The 25,259-nt window shown below is 42.7% G+C and overlaps 1 protein-coding gene across 2 annotated transcripts in view; it reads left to right on the forward strand.

Moving 5' to 3' along the window:
• Positions 1–1,446: 1,446 nt before the first annotated feature.
• FAM124A (family with sequence similarity 124 member A) overlaps positions 1,447–25,259 on the forward strand; it is a 76,528-nt gene continuing 52,715 nt past the window's right edge. For both annotated transcript variants that reach the window (XM_054015143.1, XM_054015142.1), the window contains exons 1-2: positions 1,447–1,686; positions 14,450–14,481. In XM_054015143.1, coding sequence (XP_053871118.1) covers positions 1,628–1,686; positions 14,450–14,481 — 91 coding nt within the window. In that variant the 5' untranslated portion in view covers positions 1,447–1,627. The remainder of the gene's footprint in view (positions 1,687–14,449; positions 14,482–25,259) is intronic.

Below are 25,259 nucleotides of genomic sequence, written 5' to 3' on the forward strand. Positions count from 1 at the left end.
TTTTGAGCTACACACAGGGCCGGCTCTGGCTTTTTTGCCACCCCAGGCAAAAAAGCCTCCCGCCGCCCCCCGGCGGGGAGGGCGGCGAGCCCGGCTGGGGCCCCACTCTCCCTGACCAGGAGGAGGGTGGAGAGCCCGGCTGTGGGCCCGCTCTCCCCGACCGGCTGGAGCGCCGGGAGGAGGGCAGCGAGCCTGGCTGGGGCCCCGCTCCCCCCAGCCGGCCAGAGCGCCGGGGGAGGGCAGGGAGCCCAGTCATGGCCCCGCTCTCGGGCTGGAGCGCCGTAGGGCACCCCAACAGCCCCAGTATGTTTTAAAAAAAACCAACAACTCTGAGTGCCGCACCCCTTCAAGTGCCGCCCCAAGCACATGCTTGGTAGGCTGGTGCCTGGAGCTGGCCCTGGCTACACAGATCTCTTCAGGTCTGGGGAAGGAAATCAGAGTGTGACTTTTAATGGGTGTTGGGCATGCAACTCTCTTCAGCCTGGTCTACTAGAAAAGGTTTATGTTGGTTAATAGTTGATTTTTTTTTTAACCAAAATCATTATACTGGTATACACCGGAAACTGTATGCAGTTATAAAGGGGCATAAGGCGCCTTATTCACACATAATTTATTTCAGTCCCTGAACCAGAATCAACTCTACCAGCCAATGTAAGCACCTTTACAGCTACCTAACTGCGCCCACGACAGGGGAGTGGGTTGCCCCTTTAACTACTAGTATGGTTAAATTGGCAAAACTTCCAAGTGTAGACAAGCCCTTAGGCCCCTTTGGAAAGCCCAAGCAATAATCCTTTCCATTTCATCCCAGCAGATCTCAAAGTAGGTCTCAGACTATATACTACCACGGCCCCTGAAAGGTAGCCCCTTGTAACCAGCAAAGGGAGGGGAGAAGGCAGACTTCAGCCAGAGCCAGGGCCGGCTCCAGGGTTTTGGCCGCCCCAAGCAGCCAAAAAAAAAAAAAAAGCCGCGATCACGATCTGTGGCGGCAATTCGGCGAGAGGTCCTTCGCTCCGAGCGCGAGTGAGGGACCGTCCACCGAATTGCCGCCGAATAGCTGGACCTGCTGCCCCTCTCCAGAGTGGCCACCCCAAGCACCTGCTTGCCAAGCTGGTGCCTGGAGCCAGTCCTGGCCAGAGTCACTGGAACCAAGCAGGGTTGGTTCCTTGGAGTTTGTGTCATGTGATCCCAAGCACGTGTGACTCCCACATGTGTTTGTAATAACTAATAGGGCCCGACTGGGGAGCCTTTCTCGATGAAGATGTTACCTATGGGACAGACCCACTTCCAAAGCGTGGGGGGAGGGCCGCGCCCCCTTCTCAGCGAGAGGGTCGCTGCTGCGGAGCGGGCAGGCCACTGGGGGGGCGGGGGAGATGCAGGAGCCGCGCACAAAGGCGGGGAGGAGGCCGGGCCAGAGGAGCGGCGTTGACACCCAGAGCCCCGCGGCGGAGCTGGCTGGGGGCGGGGAGGCTCTGCACACGCTCTCGCTGCCAAGGGAGAGGGGAGCCCGGCGGCCTGCGCTGGCTCCTCACCCCCTGCGCTGGGGGAGCGCGTGGCGGGAGGCGGCCGCAGCCAGCCGGGGGAGGAGGCAGGGGCCGCCGACCGCGGAGCTGGAGCCCTGACGCCTGCCATGGAGAGGAAGCCGGGCGGCGAGGATGACTGCGTGGACTCGGGAGCCGAGACAGGAGGGTGAGTCCCGGGCAGGGGAACAGGCAGCGCAGGGGCTGGGGGCGGGAGAGGAGGAAAAAGGGGGGCGCTGGGGGCCGGATCCGGGCGGAGGGGCCCCCTGCTCTGCAGCGAGGAGCGCGGGCGTGGGGTCCAGGGGAGCGGGGCAGGTTCGCTGAAGCGCGGAGCCGGGATAGCTTGGCCGGGAGCGGTCCCCAGAAATGAGCCCGCTTGGCTTGAATGGGGGGGGGCGGTACTTTCCCCCTGCCCTCCCCTGGGGAGCCAGGCGCTACCCCCCACCCCAGCTCTAGGGACACCTGCCTGCGGCGCTAGAAAGTGTCTGGGCATCTCGTCTCGGTCTCTCCCGGGAGAGCGCGGTGACTGTCTGCAGCAGCTACACAGAAGTGACGGCAGCTTGTCCAGCCCGGGACGGCTTCCCCCTTCTACCCCAGTTCGCTTGCCCGGCTGGCGGCAGCACGAGTGGGGGGGATTGGATGGCTCAGCTCCTGCGTCTTGCTGGTTTGATCTCGCAGCGAGACGGACAGAGATGCTGCCGCACGTGTTGCTTTTCTCTGCTTCCTCTTCTCTTTTGCTCCTGCTCCAAGAGGCAGCAGCGGGTTCGCAGCTCTCCCCACCTACCTTCAAAAAAAAAAAATCTGTTCTCTGTCTTGCCTGATGAGTTAAGTTAAAGCTTTGTACTATCAGTGTTACGTTGCTGAATGGGAAAACGCTGAGCTGAATCTGGACTGGGTCATAAATACTCAGAGTATTTGCTCCCTAGGTTTGGCGTTAGGTCAGAGCACATGAAAGATGTACCTATAATAACAGCCACAAATAATCATTGAATGTTGGTGCAGCTGGTCTGCCCCAGAGTGCCCCTTTGATTTCAGCTCGGTTTTCCTGGCTGTTTCAGAAAGACCCATACAAACAAGGGAGTGTGCAAGCCCACAGCAAGGGCTCCCAGGGGACATGCACCGGAGCTGAAATATACTGCTGTGCACAAGACTGGGACAGCTGCAGCCAAAAGACTGTCTCCTCTCCTCTCCTTCCAGCTGCTGCCTCCTCCTGCCCAGCTCCACAACGGCCTGGGGGGAAGGGGGTGTCTCTTAGCCTGCTCCTGCCTGTCGATCCTCCTGTTTAGTGCCATGGAGAAGCAAGAAATATTTCTATCTCAGTATCAGAGTACCTCATAATCTTAATGAATTGACTCTCTTAACATCCAACTAAGGCAGGAAAGTCTTATTGTCATCCTCATTTTACAGATGGGGGACCAAGACATAGCAAATGACTTGGCCAAGGTCACACAGGAAGACTGTGGCAGAGCCAGGAACAGAACCCAAATCTCCTGAGGATCAGTCCAGTGTTTTGTCCACAAGACAGTACTTTTTTCCAAGTCCCCTTCTGTTCTCACTCCCATCTACAGTTGTTGCAACCTTCTGCCCTTCCCTATGCCAGAGACAGGGTATTTCCCCTGCAGCCCTATATCAGATGCTGCAGCCTTCTCCTGTCACCTGGCTTCCTGTGGGGAGGGAGGCTGAGTCCTCAAGTAGGACTTCTATGGAGGGGGCCATGGACAAGGGACTCTTAGCCCTCTTACCTCCTGGTCTCCTCTCTCTCCTTTCTCCTGTCTTTAGGGGATGTTACCTCTTGGTCTCATCTCCCTCCCTTCTCCTGTCTTTAGGGGGAGGGAGGGAGAGCGTGGAGGGGTGCCTTTAGCCCTTGCTGCCTCTTGGCTCTGCTCAGCCTCTGGCTCCAGCAGGATCAGAGGAGGCTGCCACCTCTCCATCTTGTCCCAGCTGCTCTATCTTTTCTGACCCATCTTTTCTGGATCCTACAAAGGGGCTTGAAGGTCTTCTCCCGCCATCCTTCCCTCCCAGGTCAGTACTTCCTCACTTCTTGCCTGGACTTTTTCTCTCTAGCTTGGGTCCACGGAGAGGCATAGGATTGGGCATGTGTACAACAGGTTCTTCCTTTCCAGCTATGAAGGAGTCAAGAGCATTCCTGTTTCTCACCTTGGTCCCTAGCTGCATGCAGAAATCTGGGGAGTAAAGGGGGCTTTCTCTCTTCCCTCTCCCACAGCAGTCATGGGTTCAAATTGCTTCTGAATCCCATGGTGAGATTCAGGGAAAGAGGAGGCACCCTGACCTAAACTAAATAATAATAAGTAATTAAACAGTAATAAGTCTCCAGGACTTAATGGTATTCACCCAAGAGTTCCAAAGGAACTCTAATGTGAAATTGCAGGACTACTAACTGTCATCTGTAACCTATCACTTAAATCAGCTACTGTACCAAAAGACTGGAGGATAGCTAATATGACGCCAATTTTTAAAAAGGGCTCCAGAAGTGACCCTAGCAACTACAGGCCAGTAAGTCTCACTTCAGAACTGGGCAAATTGGTTGAAACCGTCGTAAAGAACAAAATTGTCAGACACATAGACGAACATAATTTGTTGGGAAATAGTCAACATGTTTTTGTAAAGGGAAATCATGCTTCACCAATCTACTAGAATTCTTTGAGGGAGTCAACACGCATGCAGACAAAGGAGATCCAGTGGGTATAGTGTATTTAGATTTTCAGAAAGCCTTTGACAAGGTCCCTCACCAAAGACTCCTAAGAAAAATAAGCAGTCATGGGATAAGAGGGAAGATTCTCTCATGGATTGGTAACTGGTTAAAAGATAGGAAACAAAGGGTAGGAATATATGGTCAGTTTTCAGAATGGAGAGAGGTAAATAGTGGTGTCCCCTGAGGATCTGTACTGGGCCCAGTCCTATTTAACATATTCATAAATGATCTGGAAAAAGGGGTAAACCGTGAGATGGCAAATTTTGCCAATGATACAAAACTACTCAAGATAATTAAGTCCCAGGCAGACTGCGAAGAGCTACAAAAGGATCTCTCAGAACTGCGTGACTGGGCAACAAAATGGCAGATGAAATTTAATGTTGATAAATGCAAAGTAATGCACATTGGAAAACATAATCCTAACTGTACATATACTATGATGGGGTCTAAGTTGGCTGTTACCACTCAAGAAAGAGATCTTGGAGTCATTGAGTGGATGTTTCAGAGAACTATTCACAATGTGCATGGCAGTCAAAAAAGCAAACAGAACGTTGGGAATCATCAAGAAAGGGATAGCTAACAAGACAGAAAATATCATCTTGCCTCTATATAAATCCATGGTATGCCCACACCTTGAATACTGCATGCAGATGTGGTAGCCCCATCTCAAAAAAGATATATTGGAATTGGAAAAGGATCAGAAAATGGCAACAAAAATGATTAGGGGTATAGAACGGCTTCCGTATGAGAAGAGATTAATAAGACTGGGACTTTTCAGCTTGGAAAAGAGGCGACTAAAGAGGGGATATGATGGAAGTCTATAAAATTGTGAGTGGTATAGAGAAAGTAAATAAGGAAGTGTTATTTACTCCTCCTCATAATACAAGAACAAGGGGCCACCAAATGCAATTAATAGGTAGCAAGTTTTAAAATAAACACAAGAAAGTATCTTTTCACACAACACACTGTCAACCTCTGGAACTCCTTGCCAGAGGGTGTTGTGAAGGCCAATACTATAACGGGGTTCAAAAGGGAGCTAGATCGATTGATAGAAGATAGGTCCATCAATGGCTATTAGCCAGGATGGGCTGGGATGGTGTCCCTACCCTCTTTTTGCCAGAAGCTGGGATTGGGTAACAGGGCATGGATCACTTGATGATGATCTGTCTGTTTATTCCCTTTGGGGCACCTGCCATTGGCCACTGTCAGAGGACAGGATACTGGGCTTGATGGACCTTTGGTCTGACCCAGTATGGCCATTCTTATGTTCTTATGACCTCAAACTGGTGCTCGTGGATTATACCCTCTGCAGCGTATAAGAGCCATGTCATTATGCTAGTGTATGAGACAGGAAGTGTGACAAAACAGTGAAACTGATTCTGCCACCAGTGCTGTCAGCTGCTGAGTAAACAATTTCAAAATAATATTACAGGTTTTAAAAAAAAGATTCAGCTGAAAATGGGATTAGGTTTATCATTTCCTTTTAGATTCATCATAATCAAATGAGCAAAATGAAATACCTTTGTTATAAATTACACATTTTTCTGCACATTTCTGTAATCATGAGAGATTGTGGGCTATTTTTCCTTTTACCTTAAATAGCTACAATATTGTGGACATGACTAATCCCTGAAGGTTAATGTTTTTTATCTGTCTTCAGCATAAAGGGAAAAAAACACACTTCCCTCCCTCCCCCTCTATTTGTGGGGCAACAGGCTTTTCATTTCACCCTATGGGAATCTGGAATGTGAATAAAGGGAAAACAACATAATCAGCTAATTCATAGCTGGGTCAAAGTTCAGAAAATCCTTGACATGTCAAGTCACTTTTAATTTACCATGCTCTTCCAAAACAGAAAAACCTGTCTTTTGTTGGAAGGGGCAGTTGGAAGGATTTGCCCCAGATGGTGACATTAGCCTTTAGACCTTAGTGATCAGTGTGGCAGCTGCTTATGTCTGGTGTAGATGAGCTGTTAATATTGATGATTTTGTGTTGTGTCCCTGTCACACTTTTGACACTGGAACATGTAGCTTTAGCAGAATGCGCTGTTTTGCGGAATTTTAACCATGACATATGGTAATTATCAACTAGAATGCTTTACACTGAAATATGTCTTCAAAGAAATAGGTCATTACATTTTCATTATTTTACTGTGTTTAGCAGATGTTAGTCTGATAAACATGTGAAAGAGGCATATGCAACTATATTTGTATTTTTGTTTACTCACCAAATCAACTGCTCATATTTAGGCTTGGATGGATGATTTTTTTTTTTTTTATCGGTAAATGTTGATTTCCCCCCTCCCCCATACACAACAAACCGATGGAAAAAATATTTCCACAGATAATAGAAATTTACACAAGTTCTCAAGCAGTTCCTACTTTGCCAATTAATCTGACTGAAAGCTATTTACTTTGAATATTTGACATGTGATTTGACAATTTGTGTTTTAATGGTTATAAAGTTTTAACTTTTTTAATCTCAACGGCTGTCATTAAATAATTATTGGCTGACTCCACCCATGATTTCCCTCAACTGTGAAAATTTAAATTGATAAATTGAAAAATGTTTAAAAAAATAACATCAATATTATGTGTCAAAATTATATTGAATTCTATCAAGGCTACTTATATTGTTTGCTTATTACTCTTAAAGCAGAAATAGGGTTTTCTGTATCTTCATAATAGTATTGCAAAAACTCAGCTGGTTTCCTTGTTATGTAGCTATTTCAGTGATGAAAAAGAATCAATTGACACCTATTTTTAAGTTCAGCAATCATACTATGAAAGTATTCTTAGAACAGCTTTCAAAATAATTCAGTAGCAGTTTTATTATTATATATTGAGTGGTCTCTTTCTATCATTCAGTGAACAATAGTGTGTTGACACACTAGCAAATCCAGGCTTTGTGAACCATTTTCATCTCTATTCAAGCATGAGCTTTATATATATGTATTGCTAAAAGTGTTATATAGCAACTAACTACCACTATAATTCATGAAATATCTCCATAAACTGTATTTTCTTGAGCTGATATTGCTGTTAGCCACAATAGTAGGCAAACCCCTAGTCTACAGCAGAGTTTGAGTCCAGTTTTAAACTATCATATTACAAATCCACTTGAATATTTGTGGATATTCAAGATATCTTTGTGCTATTGTATGTTCTTTAGTTGATCATGTTGGAAAGCAGATCAAAAATAGTGTATTTTAAGTTACTGAATCCAATAAGACTGGATTCGGCTGAGTTGCCAAGTACCTAAATAAAGAGAATAGGACATATAAACCAATTAGTTTGTATTGGCTGTTTATTAATGAGATTTGAAAGAGTTCCAGCATCACCTTTGGCTAAACTAATGTATTTTTCTCAGAACAATGTAATTCTGGATTTTCAAAATCACTGCCTTTTTTCAGTTACCGAACATTTCTCTGCCCCCAAAACTAAGGGCCGCCGCTTACAGCTGCAATCTGTGGCAGAACACCCATTGATATTGAGGAAACCTGCATGTTTAGAGAGAAAGAGACATGGCCTTATTTTTTCTTATATATAGCCTCTCCTTTAATTAGAAAGAAGGAAGGGAGGGAAAGCAACAACTAAGGGGGATGACATATGTGTATGCAAATGAAAAATTAATACTAAACAGTCTGAAAGAGTGACTTGCAATAATATGTTTTCTTTGTCTTAGTTTTACTAAAATTAATCCATATGGATTTTATGATTCATGACCTTTTATATGAACCATAAGGCATAGTTTTCTGTGCCACACAATTTTGTTTTGGTATTTTGATCCAAAAATATAATCTTTTAAAATAATTTTAGAATTTGTTGTGCATCTACTTTTTAATGCCCAGAACCTAATTCTTGCTGTCTTTGAAATCAATGATAAAACTTCAGTTGAATTCAGTGAGTGCAGGATTGAGGTCTGTAGTAAGATTTTTAATGCATGTGAAAAGCTTTAAAGAGTTAACAACTTGGGATACTAATTTCCTAATGTATTCAAAGCTCTAATTTTCCACTTCTTTAATTAGAAGCTATTTGAAATTGTGACTTTAAGGAGCTTTTTCACTTACATTTCAAAATATTATTAATCCTTTTAGTCAAAGTTAAGAAAAAACACCCATATAGAACATAAAAGAGAAAGGCAGTTATAACTTATTGTATGGACAAAATATAAATGTTCCACTTATATATGTCTTCATGGTTGCATTTCAAATTTGAATCCATTGCTTGTTAAATTGTAAAGCACTTGCCTAATTTTGGGAGGTGGGAAAACAGTGATGTTTCTTTAGTAACAAGCACTTGCTGGATCATAATTGCGCAATGCTTGTGTCAACATGGAGAAACACAAGCTATGTGGTGTCTTTTTTTTTTAATCGTATATGCATCATATATCAGATATTTTTAAAAGTATATCTGACAAATTATGGACACTTTTCACCTGGCTGCATTGTTACTTGTTAGTTTTTTGTGTATTAAATGTTTCCGTAAACATCCCTCATCATCATTGTGTTCTCAAAGTTGATGACTATATGGTATATGTGAACTTTTTGACCATGCTACTGTTCTGTAGTGGTGCTACTTGTGGCTCTGTCACTGGCTCACTACATAACTATGAATAAAGCATTTAATCCCTCTGTGCCTTGGTTTACCCCACTGTAAAATGGGTGTAAAATACTTACCTGTCTTGTTGTGGTGGGTGGGGAGCTATAAAGTAGTATGAGATTCTAAAATAAAAGATGCCGTGTAAGTGCGAACTATTTTTGTTAGCAGCAAACAGAAAAAAGACTAGACATCTAAAATATTAAACTATTTTGAAACAGAATTAAAATCTATTTTATGTTAATCTACAGACAGGCCTTGATGCTTAAAATAAAATAAATAGTTTCATGAATTTTTATTTATTTTTGGTGCCACACAGCTCTGCTTACAGATACTCACTTATGAATTTGTACATTTGTGTGTTAAGATACATCTACACAGGAGAAAAAAAAACAACAACCCACAGCAGAGAGTCTCAGCCTGGGTCAACTGAGTTGAGCTCACAGGTTCTGTTACAGGGCTGAAAATAGCATTGTAAACATTTGGGCTGAAACCCAGCTCACCCATTCAATGATGATTCCCCCTTTACAATTACATTTTGAGACCTGCAAGTTTTTAATCCATTTAGTGAGTGCCCTATTAATTGTATATTCTAGTTTTTTAATCACAATGTCCTGTGATCCTACGTATTTTGTGTCAACAGTAGTGGTCCAGTAAGCTCATTAGGCAGCTCTTTTAAAACTCTTGAATGCAAGTGTTCTGGTAAAAATGTCTAACTTTAGTAGCTCTTATTTAACATCCTCCATAAATACTAGTGGAATGGAAAGAGTATTCTTATCACCATATGATAAGACTATATCATCTGTTTTCCCCAAATACAGAACAGAAATATTTATTGCACACTTCTGCCTTTTCTGCATTATTATTAAGTCTACCATTTTCATCTAGTCATGGATCAATACCATTGTCAGGATTCTTTTTGTTCCTAATATATTTAAAAAACTCTTTCTTATTGTCCTTAACTGTGCTGGCCATAGATTTCTCTTTGTGTCCCTTTGCTTCATCTATCAATTTTCTACAATTCCTACTTGATTTATATTCATTACTATCAACTTTCACCTTCTTCCATTTGTTATATATTTATAGTTGCCTTCACTTCCCCTCTTAACCAGGTCATTTTTTAAAACCAGTATGCCTTCTTCCTTGATTGTGGCATTTTTTAGCATCTCTAGGATGTTCATAAATGATTCCCAATTATCATTCACATTTTTCTGATTAAATTCTTCCTTCTAGCTCAGGAGTAGGCAACATATGGCATGTGCGCCGAAGGCGGCACACAAGCTGATTTTCAGTGGCACTCACACTGCCTGGGTCCTGGCCATCCGGCTCTGCATTTTAATTTAATTTTAAATGAAGCTTTTTGAACATTTTAAAAACCTTATTTACTTTACATACAACAATTGGTTAGTTATATATTATAGACTTATAGAAAGAGACCTTCTAAAAACGTTAAAATGTATTACTGGCATGCAAAACCTTAAATTAAGTGAATAAATGAAGACTCAGCACACCACTTCTGAAAGGTTGCCAACCCCTGTTCTAGCTGATTTGGTTCATTCTTCGGATGTCAGTCTCCCATCATATATTGCGTCCATTTATGTGTAACTCTCAGGAGAAGAAACCATTGCTGCTGTAACCTATTTTAAAGGACTGTTTTTACGTTTAGGTTTTTTTGTAACTTTCACATCATATATATCACTCTTGTCATGGCACTGTACTGAATTCATCTGTGATTTGAGTATTCAAATATATAAAATGGACCTTTTGCACTACATTGGTTTTGAAATGATTTCTGCCACCAGACATCACCAATATAGTGCAAAAGTTCCAATGTGCTCTTTCATATCTCAGCAGAGAAACCTGCTAGTATATTATTATAGATATGGTCCTTGAAAGCAACTTTTACCTAGATTTTAATGACTAAATTTTGCTAGCAGGGAGATCTGTACTGACATCTACCAAAGCTGAGCCAGAACAGTGTATGCATTATTGGTTAGTGGTTCATTCCTTTGGTGTACTACCCTTTAAAGAACAAGGTACAAAATCCTAGGCAGGTAAGCATTGTGCCTTCAGCCACCTGAGAAATACAGCAGAAGCGGTGTGGCACATACTGTCTGGTTATTGCTATTCCACTGTATTTAAAAGATTATAAATGGCAGCTTAAAGCACAGGAATGATACTGCTACCAGAGGCTCTCCAAAACCATTAAAATGTTAGTAAACATCCCTTTGTAGTAGTTAAATTGAGACACAGATGGTCATACTCTGAACTCACTCTGTCTAGTAGAAATCCAAACTAACTCCATTAAAATGCAGTGTTATCACTTACACTAATGCAGTGATCTTGGTTACTCTGGTGGAAATCCAGTGGAGTTAGTTTGGATTTATACCAATGTAACTGAAATCATAATCTGATCCATAGGAATTGAGTGACTTGCTCAAGGTCACACAGCAAGCTGGTGTCAGAGTCAGCAATAGAACCTATTTCTCCTGACTCATAAGCCTGTAGTTAAATTACTATACCATGCTCTTCCCCTATGTGCCTGTCATAACTATAAAGGGAAGGGTAACAGCCCTCCTATGTACAGTACTATAAAATCCCTCCTGGCCAGAGACTCCAAAATCCTTTTACCGGTAAAGGGTTAAGAAGCTCAGATAACCTGGCTGACACCTGACCCAAAGGACCAATAAGGGGACAAGATACTTCTAAATCTTGGTGGGGGGAAGGCTTTTGTTTGTGCTCTTTGTTTTGGGGGTTGTTCGCTCTTGGGACTGAGAGGGACCAGACATCAATCCAGGCTCTCCAAATCTTTCTGAGCAAGTCTCTCATATTTCAAACTTGTAAGTAAACAGCCAGGCAAGGCGTGTTAGTTTTTATCTTTGTTTTCTCAACTTGTAAATGTACCTTTTTGCTAGAGTGTTTATCTCTGTTTGCTGTGACTTTGAACCTGAGGCTAGAGGGGATTCCTCTGGGCTCTTTAAGTTTGATTACCCTGTAAAGTTATTTTCCCTCCTGATTTTACAGAGATGATTTTTACCTTTTTCTTTCATTAAAAGCCTTCTTTTTAAGAACCTGATTGATTTTTTTTTTCCCCTTGTTTTTAGATCCAAGGGGTTTGGATCTGTATTCACCAGGGAATTGGTGAAGAGTCTCTCAAGGCTACCCAGGGAAGGGAATTAGCATTTTGGGAGTGGTGGCAGCGGACCAGATCTAAGCTGGTAGTTAAGCTTAGAAGTTTTCATGCAGGCCCCCACGTTTGTACCCTAAAGTTCAAAGTGGGGAAGCAGCCTTGACAGTGCCTATTTAAGGAAGAAAATAAGTCTTTTAGGTATAACTGTGATGTGAAAGAATAGTTCCTAGGTAAAAGGGGGTAGGGAAAAATCTCAGTACAATAGGTGTTATCATGCCAGTGCTGGGCAAGCAAAGAAAGCAGGCAGCAGGTGGGCTGTCGGCTCTTCTATAACTTTTTTCCTGGTATAAAGAAGCCCTGGAGAAGGAGACTTTTTAGACATGGGAGGGAGGAGGGGCTATTAAACCTAGAAATAGAAACAATGACTGGACAGTGAGTGGAACAACCCTTCACACTCACACATGCTCATACCACACCTTGCTTCAGAGCCTTTGTTACTCCACTACCTCCCCCTAAGATACCTTGAGGGTCTGAAAATGATTCTGTATAAGAGATGCATCCTCCTTACCCATTCTTGCCTGAATTTCCCCTTCCATTTCACCTTTAAAAGGTAACATCCTTCATTTAAAAAATGCAGAAGTAATGCTGCTACAGAGCCCTGCCTCTGTCCCTGGTACTGCCCAAGACTATGGCCCTGATACTTCACTATTAAAGTCAATGATAGCTTTGCTACTGACTTCAATGAACATAGGATAAAGCCCTATAACAGCTGCTACTGCTCCACTAGTCGCTTCTTGAATCCCCCCCCCCCCTCAATCTATGTTCAGAACACAGACCACGGAACACTTTCCCGAGGGAATTGGTAGAAGCTCCGTTACTTGGAACATTTAAAATGTGGACGAGAACAGCATCAGAACATGAACTAGCAGGAACAAAACGACATTCTAGGAAGCAGAGGCTAAATGACTTGGGATATTTTTACTTCTATATTTAACTTGTTTAAATTTAAGACCTGTCAAAGTGATTGTTCATTTTGTATAGTACCTAGAATGCTTAAAATATTTGCAAGAGCTCCAGAACTCCAGTACTCCAGCTAGCTTTCATTATTAGAAAAAGACAGCAACATACTGTTTTGAGGGTTTTTTGTTTATTCCGTGAGCAAGTTATCAATGCTTGTCATATATATGTCTTTTGATTCACTTTTTTAAAGCTTTTTCTCTGCAAACATGAGGGCTAGGAATTGACTTATTTTGAAAAATAAAGCTGAGAGTCTCATATACTCTCTTGCCTCCAAAATCTGGAGCTTTAAGAAAAGCATAAAATATCACAAAATTGAGAGGTGTCAACACATTGTGAATAACCTGTGATTTCTATTAAAAATCTCTTTTGACAAACTTTCAGCCCCAGCTCACAATAAAAAGGGCTTATATTTTGATTTGTAAAATGAAATCTGATTAGTTGGTAACCGTAAAAGTTTATTAGCTCCTTCAGGAATGAATAAAATTTTCAAAGGTTCAGAATTATATAGTGAACAGCTGCAAAATTAACTACCTAGCCTTCTTCAAAATACTGAAAAGCACTAGTTCTTGTTGTGGACAATAAATTGAATAAAACTAATGAGGAACTTCTAGATTGAGTCTCTGAGATATGACATAAAGAAGGAAAAAGAGACAGAAAAGACTTCTCCAAAAGGTAAAATGATTCATTGAAGAATGAGGTTGTCTCTAAGATCAATGTTATGGTTTCCTTCAAACTTTGTGCAAAGGACAATTCAATTTCTCCTCTGTCTACAGAATGCACATTAGAAATGTCAGGTGCAAAGCATTTTTGGAGATATTAGACATTGGATGGGGAGGAGAGTCAAAATCCAGCAGTATTGGAAAACTAGTTACAGCCTCAAAAAGAGTTTCTTCCGTAGTTGTGTAGTCTCTATGGATATTTTTAACATTCCTGCAGAATGTCCGCTACCCTGAGGGCACATTCAGAATAATTTCCATAGTGAGCTATTTTACTATAAAAATAACTGTGTGTAGGTTTTAAGCAGTTTGACGGTTTAAAGCAGTGGTTCTTAACCTGGGGTGCATGCACCCCTTGGGGGTGCCAGATGCCCTTTCTCGAGGGGCAAGACATGTCAGGTTTTTGTAAAGGTAAATCATCAAAAACACAAATTAAGCACAGGCACGTAAGTACAACTACTTTGTTTAATCAAACCTATGTATTTATTAACATTATAAATTTTTTAACAATTACTGTAATATACAAACAAAGAAAATACCTAGGTTTAAAGAACTGACCTACTTCAACGATTTTTGAGAAGGGGTGCGAGAACATATTTTGAGAACCAAAGGGGTGCAGGCTGCAGTAAAGATTAGGAACCACTGGTTTAAAGCAAATTAAATTAAGTCAGTAGTTTCCTTTGCCAAATTTGTGTATGATCTTTAAAGATTTAAACATAGTACAGCCCCGCTGAACTAAGATTTTTGTCTTGCAGATCTGAGTACAGCCGCATGTCCTCTACAAGCAGTGAGTATAATTTTAAGACCTTTTTAAAAATAAAATCTCACCCTTTTCTTTTTCATTTGCTATCTGTTAATGTCTAATTAATGCAATAAAGAAATCTCCAGGTTTTCAAATTACATTACAGTGATATGTCTTGGATCCATCTACATTATTCTCCATCATGAGCAGCGATGAGTTTAAAAATCAAAGGAATAATATAAAAGGAGAAATAAAAAGACAAATAAAAGTTTTGATTAACAGACGTTTTACACAAACCCTATATACAATTTTAAAAGCCTCTTGGCTATTGTGTTTACTGAAAGCAGTTTTTCAGTGTATGGGCAGGATTTGCAAAAATACTTGACACTAGATTAACTCTGCTCCCGTTAAGATCAATTTTAAAACTCCCTAAATCTTGGTCCTGCTTTACACAGCAGCACGAAACACACTTTTATATGCCCAATTTGCACTGACTCAACTGATCCTTGTGTGATCTGGACGGGTGTAGAGAGGGCTCATGCAAATGATCATTTAAATATTTCCTCTCACCATCTCTTTCCACCACCAAGCAGATCTTCATCCCTAGCCTCTCACTGGGCCTGTGAAGTTCACTGTAGTAGGCTCTGGGGCTTCAGTAACCCATGCAGAGCTGTTGTAAGTGAAAAAGAGGGACTGAGATAAGTCCCCAAAATACAATTGGAAGAGGAAAAAGTAGTCCTCAAAGATCACAGGAGGGAGTGGCCCTGATCACTATGTGGGTGGTGTCCTAGATTGGTCCTGTATTCCACTGCAAAGTGACAGCTCTATTTCAAAGCTGTTAGCAGGGAGATAGCAGAGTTCCCAGGGAATTACATGTGCCATCTGCATGGTAAGGACCCCATCCATGCTCTGCTTGGAACTCAGTTTGGAAACAGTAGCTCAATGGACGGATTGGTTGGCCAGTGTGGATAGGGCCAGACTGAGTTACAACCATGCTTGAAGATATAAACATTACCCTATCTTCTTATGATTTTAGAGTGAGAATACAATTCTGAAACATGGTTTGGCTATTCAATGTGAATAGGGCCTCAGAGTTTGTAATGATTAATGTCATTTCAGCAAAGGCCACAGGAATTAGAAATGAGTGAGTGCCTATTATAAAGTGGTGCCAAGAAAACATAAGGGGAGAAAATTCTGTAAGGCATTTCTTCGTTTGAGTTTTAAAGAAGTGAGAAAGTGAACTGAATGTTTTCCAGCCTTTCCAAATATTTCTTATGAACAGATTAGATTTCAGGTTAACTAAGTGATAAAAGATGAAACACAGTATCTGGTTTCTTTTTTCCAGTGATGTGATGTGGCAAATTTTTCTGCTTTTGCTAAAAGGAATTTCACATGGTTGCTTTTCAGTCTTCTACAATAATGACTTTATCTTCCCAAAAATATTCTGTCATTTATTGGAAGAACTGTATCTACTACTCTCTGAATCCCAGAAATGGTTGTTCAAGCAAAACTGTAAATAAAGCCCTCTATCAATGTAAGATGGCATTTCTCCAGCTAATTCCCTCCTGATTTCTCCTCATAGATGCAAGCTGTTACTCAAAGTGAACACTACAGAAATTCACAAAGATGACTTTCCCACCCTGCAGCCCTAATTCTCTTATAATCAGAAGAAAGCTGTCAAATGTCCTCCATGCACATGATTCTGGGTGAAACGGGGTTTCTCTGGACAGTTCCACACATGTGTCCAGCTCTCAGACTAATTCCACAGGGTATCACCTAGCTAGAAGGAATAATTTGAGGTTTTATCTATCTCCTGTTGAAGTCAGTGGGAGTATTTTCATTGAATTCCAATTCACTGAGAGTTGTATCAGGCCCTTAAAGAATAAATTTATCTACATGTCTGAATCCTGAGCTGATGTGACTGACAAAGGGCTAGCTGTCTCTTCTGTCTGTCTGCTGGATGTATGTCTCCTGCTAGCAGTTCAGGTCTTTAGCCTAAGAATGTTCTTGTTCTTATTTGAATATATTCCCGGTTTCCTACTGGCAGGACTCATTCTCTATATGATTGGTGGGGTGGGGGGGGCAACATCCAATAAATCAGTTCTTTGCATTTTTATTAAAAGAATTTTTTATCTGATGTGCTGTTCCTGTTCATTTCCCTCCAGTAACCCAGTTTTTGGCCGTGTATTAGAGTGTATACTACCAGGCCCGGTCAGTACCCTGGGCAGTGACCCAGATTATGGGCCCAATACTAATAATTTGACAAATGAACTCACTGATGAGGTTTAAAGCAAAGTATTTCTCATCTAGACATTGACTTGTAATCAATTATTTATTTGTATTACTGCTGTGTTGAGTAAAAACAATAGGCGCAAACTAATCTTGGTAATTCTTACTCGTAATAGATTTGTACATACAAGTGATTTTAGTTATATGCCAGCTGCAGTTTGTCACGTTAAATGTGGTGACCTAGATGTTTTGCTGAGCAAGGCAGTCCAGGATGTGGTGGGGATTACAATAGTATTTTAACACCAGTCCTTTGTCAGTACTGGGAAGTATTATCATTCCAGCAGAGACAGAAAAGTTCAAGAGACAGAACAGCCTTTTTACATACAAACTTAAAAATGTGTTGTCTCTTTTCTGCTTCCAAGACAAATGAGACTGGTGTAGCACCACACATCATGGGATTTAGTTTTGTATTTCATAGGCGTTGTGTGGTCAGGCTGTTCAGAAAGCACAAGAGGAATAATAATATTTGAGTAGCTCAGACTGCGAACTCTTCAGAGCAGGAGCTACTTTTCTATTCTCTATAGAGCACCTACTATGAGCAGGCACCAAATCTGATCGGGGTCTCTAGTTGCCACTGAATTACAAATAATAAATTGTAATAGCTTGGTTTAAAACTCTTTAGAAAAAAGAGTAGAGGTTAGCTCTTGGCTTTACAAGTCCACATGAAAACTCATTGCTCCACATCCTGATATTAAATCACTTGACAGCAATGATTTCCATGTCCCCAGTAAAGCATAAAAACAATGGAGTAATGTTTACTTTTATATTGCTGCTTTCATCCCAAAGGACTTCACAAATTATGTGCATACTATAGAGATCCCCTAAATTAAACTGCCAAGGTTGAGGCTAGCAACTAGCCAACACATAGCAAACTGCAAAACAGTTTGGAGAAGGGAAGAGAAGAAATTTGGGGCAGAGATACTAGGGTAAACCCCTACTCTTACTAAAGATTCTCTGTCAATTTTAATTTTTGTCTGATCTGCAAATGTGTCTTCTGAAAGACCCCTTTCCTATGAATGGTAGTTTTCTAACCCAGAAGGATAAAAAGCTTTGTTGGTCCTGCCAGGATTGTAATCTGTAGTTCTGTGGAGTGTTGGATTTCAAATTTGAATCTTAAACTCGTAAGCCATTCTTTCTGGCAAATTTCTGAATCAAGTCAGCTGGGCAAGAGTTTACTGCAGAGATGCCAAAGAAGAGAGTAGGAAAGAATATGTCAGGTGACTTCATTGCATTCAGTTTAGTTGCTCATTGTGAAGACTGTTAAACTGTGCTGCAGAGAAGACTGCAAAAGTTTTGTAGGCTACTCTGTCAATACAAAAGCATACGAAAGCCATAGACCTGAGAGGAAGTGTAAAAATATGATTAGGAAGACCATAAAAGAACAGCTAGCCACAGACTCAAAAAGTTATTGCAAAAAAAATAAGTACATCAGAAGCAGGAATCCTGCTAAACAACCAGTGGGGCCACTGGACATTCGAGATGCTAAAGGAGCACCCGAGGACAATAAGGCCATTGTGGAGAAACTAAATGAATTCTTTGCATCAGTCTTCATGGCTGAGGATGGGAGGGAGATTCCCAAAACTGAGCCATTCTTTTTAGGTGACAACTCTGAGGAACTCTCCCAGATTGAGGTGTCATTAGAGTAGGTTGTGGAGCAAATTGATAAACTAAACAGTGATAAGTGACTAGATGATATTCACCCAAGAATTCTGAAGGAACTCAAATGTGAAATTGCAGAACTACCAACTGTAGTCTGTAACCTATCATTTAAATCAGCTTCTGTACCAAATGACTGGAAGATAGCTAATGTGACGCCAATTTTTAAAAAGGGCTCCAGAGGTGATCCCAGCATTACAGGCCGGTGAGCCAGACTTCAGTACTGGGCAGACTGGTTGAAACTACAGTAAAGCACAAAATTCTCAGACACATAGATGAACATAATTTGTTGGGGTAGAGTCAACATGATTTTTCTAAAGGGAAATCATGCCTCACCAATCTATTAGAATTCTTTGGGGGCATCAACAAGCATGTGGAAAAGGGGGATCCAGTGGATATAGTGTACTTAGATTTTCAGAAGGCCTTTGACGAGGTCCCTCACCAAAGGCTCTTAAGCAAAGTAAGTTGTCATGGGATAAGAGGGAAAGTCCTCTCATGGATTGGTAACTGGTTAAAAGATAGGAAACAAACGGTAGGAATAAATGGTCAGTTTTCAGAATGGAGAGAGGTATAAATAGTGGTGTCCCCCCGGGGTCTGTATGGGGTCCAGTCCTATTCAATATATTCATAAATGATCTGGAGAAAGGGGCAAACAGTGAGGTGGCAAAACTTGCAGATGAATCCAAACTACTCAAGATAGTTAAGTCTCATGCAGACAACGAAGAACTACAAAAGGATCTCACAAAACTGGGCGACTGGGCAACAAAGTGGTGGATGAAATTTAATGCTGATAAATGCAAAGTAATGCACATTGGAAAACATAATCCCAACTATACATCTAAAATGATGGGGTCTAAATTAGCTGTTACCACTCAAGAAAGAGATCTTGGAGTCATTGTGGATAGTTCTCTGAAAACATCCACTCAGTGTGCAGCGGCAGTCAAAAAAGCGAACAGAATATTGGGAATCATTAAAAAAGGTCTAGATAATAAGACAGAACATATCATATTGCCTCTATATAAATCCCTAATATGCCCACATCTTGAATACTGCATGCAGATATGACCACCCCATCTCAAAAAAGATATATTGGAATTGGAAAAGGTTCAGAAAAGGGCAACAAAAATGATTAGGGGTATGGAATGGCTTCCATACGAGGACAGATTAATAAAACTGGGATTTTTCAGCTTGGAAAAGAGATGAGTAAGAGTAGGGTGACCAGATGTCCCGGTTTTATAGGGACAGTCCCGATTTTTGGGTCTTTTTCTTATATAGGCTCCTATTACTCCCCCACCCCCATCCCGATTTTTCACATTTGCTGTCTGGTCACCCTAACTAAGGGGGAAAAGGATACAGGTCTATAAAATCATGACTGGTGTGGAGAAAGTAAATAAGGAAGTGTTATTTACTCCTTCTCATAACACAAGAACTAGGGGTCACCAAATGAAATTAATACGCAGCAGGTTTAAAACAAAAGGAAGTAATTTTTTTCATACGACACACAAAGACAAAAGATAGCTACAGACAGGGGGGAGTACTAGAAAACAGTGAGACAGTGTTGGTTAATATGGTAGGCAGTGGTCTCAGCCTACCAACCATTGTGAAGTTTTTGTCAAGTTATGCTTTTGAGATGCTGCCAGCAGCCTCTATGTCTGCCTTTTGATTCAGTAGAGTTTTGGAGAATCTTCTCCATATCTCCAGCTCTGCATGTTCTTCGCATTTGTGATAACAGAGCTGGGTGACATTTTTCAGCTGAAAAATTTTTTTTGCTGAGAAAATACAGATTTGGGTCAACCAAAACATTTTGTGACTTTGTGTCAATTTAAGTAAATTTTGTTGATCAAAACAAAAAGAGGAAAAAAATGTCAAAACAGATCATTTTGATTTTTCAGGCTAGATTCACAAGGGGATTTCAGCACCATTCACAGCATTGAGGTAGAGCTGCTGCTCCTCCCTCATACTCAGTAGCCCAGTGGTTAGGGCACTCGTCTGGGTTATAGGAGACCCAGATTTGAATCTTCCTTAGGTATGTGGACTTGAACCCAGGTCTTTCTCCACTCAGAGGACTGCCCTAATCACCAGGCTATTGGCTAATGTGGGGTGGGGCTTTCTAAGGCTATGTCTACACCGTGAAATTAGGTTGATTTTATAGAAGTCGATTTTTAGAAATTGATTTTATACAGTCGATTGTGTATGTTCCCATTAAGTGCATTAAGTTGGCGGAGTGTGTCCTTGCTACCGTGACTATCATTGACTTACGGAAGGGTGCACTGTGGGTTTTGCGCCTTTTTTCCTGGGTTACCCGTGCAGATGCCAGACTATGACAAGCATGGAGCCCGGTCAGCTCACTGCTGCTGTTGTCAGCATTTGTAAACACCTTGCGCATTATCCTGGAGTATGTGCAGAACCGGGCTAAGAGACGCCAGCACGAGGATGATTGTGATGAGGACATGGACACAGACATTCCTGAAAGCATGGACTGTGGCAAGTGGGACATCATGGAGGCAGTGGGGTTGGTTGATACAGTGGAATGCCGATTCTGGGCCCAGCAAACCAGCACACACTGGTGGGACCACATAGTGTTGCAGGTCTGGGATGATTCACAGCCACTGTGAAACTTTTTGCATGCGTAAGGCAACTTCTCTTGAACTTTGTGAGCTGCTTTCTCCCACCCTGAAGCGCAGGAATACCAAGATGAGAGCTGCTCTGACAGTTGAGAAATGAGTGGCGATAGCCCTGTGGAAGCTTGCAACACCTGACTGCTACTGGTCAGTCGGGAATCAATTTGAAGTGGGCAAGTCTACTGTGGGGACTGCTGTGATCCAAGTAGCCAATGCAATCACTGAAGTTCTGTTATCAAGGGTAGTGACTCTGGGAGATGTGCAGGTCATAGTGGATGGCGTTGCTGCAATGGAGTTCCCTAACTGTGGTGGGGCGATATACAGAATGCATATCCCTATTTTGGCACCGGACCACCTTGCCAACCAGTACGTAAACCGCAAGGGATATTTCTCAGTGGTGCTGCAAGCACTGGCAGATCACAAGGGACATTTCACTGACATCAACGTGGGATGGCCAGGAAAGGTGCATGAGGCTTGCATCTTTAGGAACTCCGGGCTGTTCAAGCAGTTGCAAGAAGGGACTTACTTCCTAGACCAGAAAATTACCGTTGGGGATGTTGAAATGCCAATAGTTATCCTTGGGGACCCAGCCTACCTCTTGCTCCCATGGTTCATGAAGCTGTACACAGACAGCCTGGACAGTAGTAAGGAGCAGTTTAACCATAGGCTGAGCATGTGCAGAATGGTGGTAGAATGTGTCTTTGGATGTTTAAAAGCTCGCTGGGGCTGTTTGCTGACTAGGTTAGACCTCAGCGCAACCAATATTCCCATTGTTATTTCTGCTTGCTGTGTGCTTCATAATATCGGAGAGTAAGGGGGAGATGTTTATGGTGGGGTGGGAGGTTGAGGCAAATCGCCTGGTGTCCGATTTTGAGCAGCCAGACACCAGGGCGATTAGAAGAGTACAGCTAGGCGAGCTGCGCATCAGAGAGGCTTTGAAAACCAGTTTAATGACTGGCCAGGCTACCATGTGACAGTTGTGTGTGTTTCTCCTTGATGCAAACCTGCCCCCTTTGTTGGTTTTTAATTCCCTGTAAGCCAACCACCCTTCCCCTTTGAAATAAAGTCACTATTGTTTTGAAACCATGCATTCTTTATTAATTTAAAAAAAAAAAAAAAAAGTGAGAACTGACAAGGTATCCCAGGTGGGGTGGAGTGCTGGAGGAGGGAAGGACAAGGCCACATAGCTTATTGTAGCCCCATTACAAATCAAAACTGTTTGAATGACAGCCGTCTGTTGCTTGGGCCATCCTCTGGAGTGGAGTGGCTGGGTGCCCGTAGCCTCCCCCACCGCGTTCTTGGGTGTCTGGGTGAGGCGGATATGGAACTTGAGGAGGAGGGCAGGCGGTTATACAATGGATACAGCGGGGATCTGTGCTCTTGTTGGCTTTCCTGCAGCTCCAACAGACGCTTCATCATGTCCATTTGCTCCCCCATTAGCCTCAGCATCGCTTCTTACCTCTGCTCTTTGCACTTAATGCTTTCCTGGCCTCTGCCACTGAATTCCTGCATGCATTCAGCTGTGCCCTATCAGTGCAGGAAGACTGCATGAGCTCGGAAAACATTTCATCGCAAGTGCTTTTTCTCCTCTTCCTCCCTCCCTCCCTCCCACCCCCTTCTAACCTGCGATAACCTCAGGGATGTAGATAATAGGGGGAACATAGGAAAAAATTGCACCGGGGGGGGGGGATAAAAAGGGAGAGTAAAATTTAACATGATACATTTCTGAGAACAAAAGGGAGACTCTTTCACAGTGAATCAAGCAAATTCACAGCAGACAGCACATGTGCTTTAGGTACAAGGTCATATTTTGCCTTTTATATTGAGCACCTGCCGGTATCGTGATACATCACAAACGGCTGGGCAACAGAATTCGGTTTCCAGGCAGCCATGTTAAGTCTTTTGGTACGCGGGGTTTGCTTCTTACGCCTTCATAACATGCGAGAATGGTTTCAAACTACAGCACCATCCTTTCCCATAGCAAGCACTACTGGTTGGGTTTCACATTTAAAAGGAGGGGCTGCCATTTTCAGGTGGTTGTGCAGCACACACCTCCCACCACCCCACTGTGTGGCTATTCTCTGGAATGATCCCTTCACCCCTCCCCCCCCCGCCACATGGCTATTCTCCGGGATGATCCCTTTTAGCCAAGCGCAAACAGCCCAGCATGAGCGGGGTCCTTTTACTGTTCCTTTACAAAAATTCCCCTATTTCAACCAGGTGACCATGAATGATATCACTCTCCCGAGGCTAACCCAGAAAGATATAGACCGAATGTTGCTTGAATGCGACCAAAACCCAGGACCATTCACTACCATGCTTTGTGCTGCAATGATTCCAGAATACTTGCTACTGGCTTGGCGTGGTAAAGTGTCCTACCGTGGAGGACGAAATAAGGCAGTCCTCCCAGAAACCTTCTGCAAAGGCTTTCAGAGTACCTCCAGGAGAGCTTCATGGAGATGTCCCTGAAGGATTCACGCTCCATCCCCAGACACATTAACAAACTTTTCCAGTAGCTGTACTGGCCGCGAATGCATCCCAATTCTTCAGGGTAAATCAAACATTAAACACTATTGTTTTTAAACCCTGTACTATAGTTACAAATGTGCACTCACCAGAGGTGCCTTCTCCAGCTTCAGGGTCGGGGATCCTGCCTTGGGAGGGTATTGACTCCAGGGTGATGAAAAGGTCCTGGCTGCTGGGGAGAACGGATTCACCGCTTGCCTACCTCTGCTCCTTCTCCTCTTCCTCATCCACAGAATCCTCTGCCCTGTTGCGTGAGACTCCCCCCCCCCCCCCCCCTTTGCAGGTGTCCACAGACAGTGGTGGGCAGTGGTAGGGTCTCCCCCTAGAATGCCATGCAGCTGATCATAGAAGCGGCTTGTATGGGGCTCTGACCCAGAGCGACCGTTTGCCTCCTTTGTCTTTTGGTAGGCTTGCCTGAGCTCCTTAACTTTCATGCGGCACTGCTGTGTGTCCCTGTTGTAGCCTCTCTCCACCATGCCCTGTGTGATTTTGGCATCTATTAGCATTTCTTCTTTTTGATCGGAGTTCTGCCTCCACAGATTCTTCTCCCCGTACAGCAATCAGATCCATTTTTCTCCCTTTCGGTCCATGCTGGGGCTCATTTGCGATTCTGAGGGGACTGCATGGTCACCTGTGCTGCTGATCTCGCCACACTGACCAAACAGGAAATGAAATTCAAAGTTTCCTGGGTCTTTTCCTGTGTACCTGGCTAGTTCATCGGAGTTCAAAGCCCTGTCGAGAGCGGTCACATTGGCGCACCCTGGGATAGTTCCCAGAGGCCAATACCATCGAATTGCATCTGCACTATCCCAAATTTGACCCAGCAAGGTCGATTTTTAGCGCTACTCCCCTCACCGGAGAGGAGTACAGCAGTCAATTTTAAGAGCCCATTAGGTCGACGGAATGGGGTTGGCTGTGTAGACGCATTCATTTTAAAATCAACCTAACGTGGCTAAATTCGACCTAGCCCCATAGTGTAGACCAGGGCTCAGTCTCTCCTGTGAAATTGTTTCGCTTTGTATAAAATACTCGATTAGTTATTGGCTCAAAGAGAGCATGAGACTGACTCTATAGCCTGGTGATTAGAAATTCATCTTGGTCAGGGGGAGATGCGGATTCATAGTCTCTGCTGCAGAGCGATTCTCCCATATCCTGGGTGAGTGCCCTGGTGATTGGGCATAAGAGAGGGCACTCCCATCATTTTGTGAATCTAGCCCTTTATTTCCTTTGCTTTTATTTAAAGGGTTAAAAATGCCAAAGAAAAAATGTTTTATTCAACCAGAAAGAGAATTTTTCTGACTTTTTTTTTTTTTTTTTGATTCACTAGAATTTCCCCAAAAAATTGGTTTTGGTTTGACCTAAACTGAACTTTCTTTAAATTTTTCAGAACTGCCAGCAAACTGAAAAATGGGTCATTTGCACAGTTCTGGATATCCATTATCCCAATGGCTTTCTCCAAAACTGGGCATTTTTAAGCAAAGCCTTGATTTGCCTCGTAGCATTTGAAATATATAGTACTTAGCTCTGGAGCCAGTTACCAATGGCTTTTTATGGAATAACTTTTGCTCTTGGCATTTTTCAGGTATGCAGCCAATAGGAACTGTCTGGACGCACACATTTTACTCGACTTTCAGCTAAATCAATGAGCAAAATGCTTATCTACCCCTATGGGATAGGATGTGTATTTGTGACAGCATGTGCGGAACTTGCGCTACAGAAAGCAACAATCTG

Source organism: Malaclemys terrapin, chromosome 1 (assembly GCF_027887155.1).
Source record: "Malaclemys terrapin pileata isolate rMalTer1 chromosome 1, rMalTer1.hap1, whole genome shotgun sequence".
NCBI lineage: Eukaryota > Metazoa > Chordata > Testudines > Emydidae > Malaclemys > Malaclemys terrapin.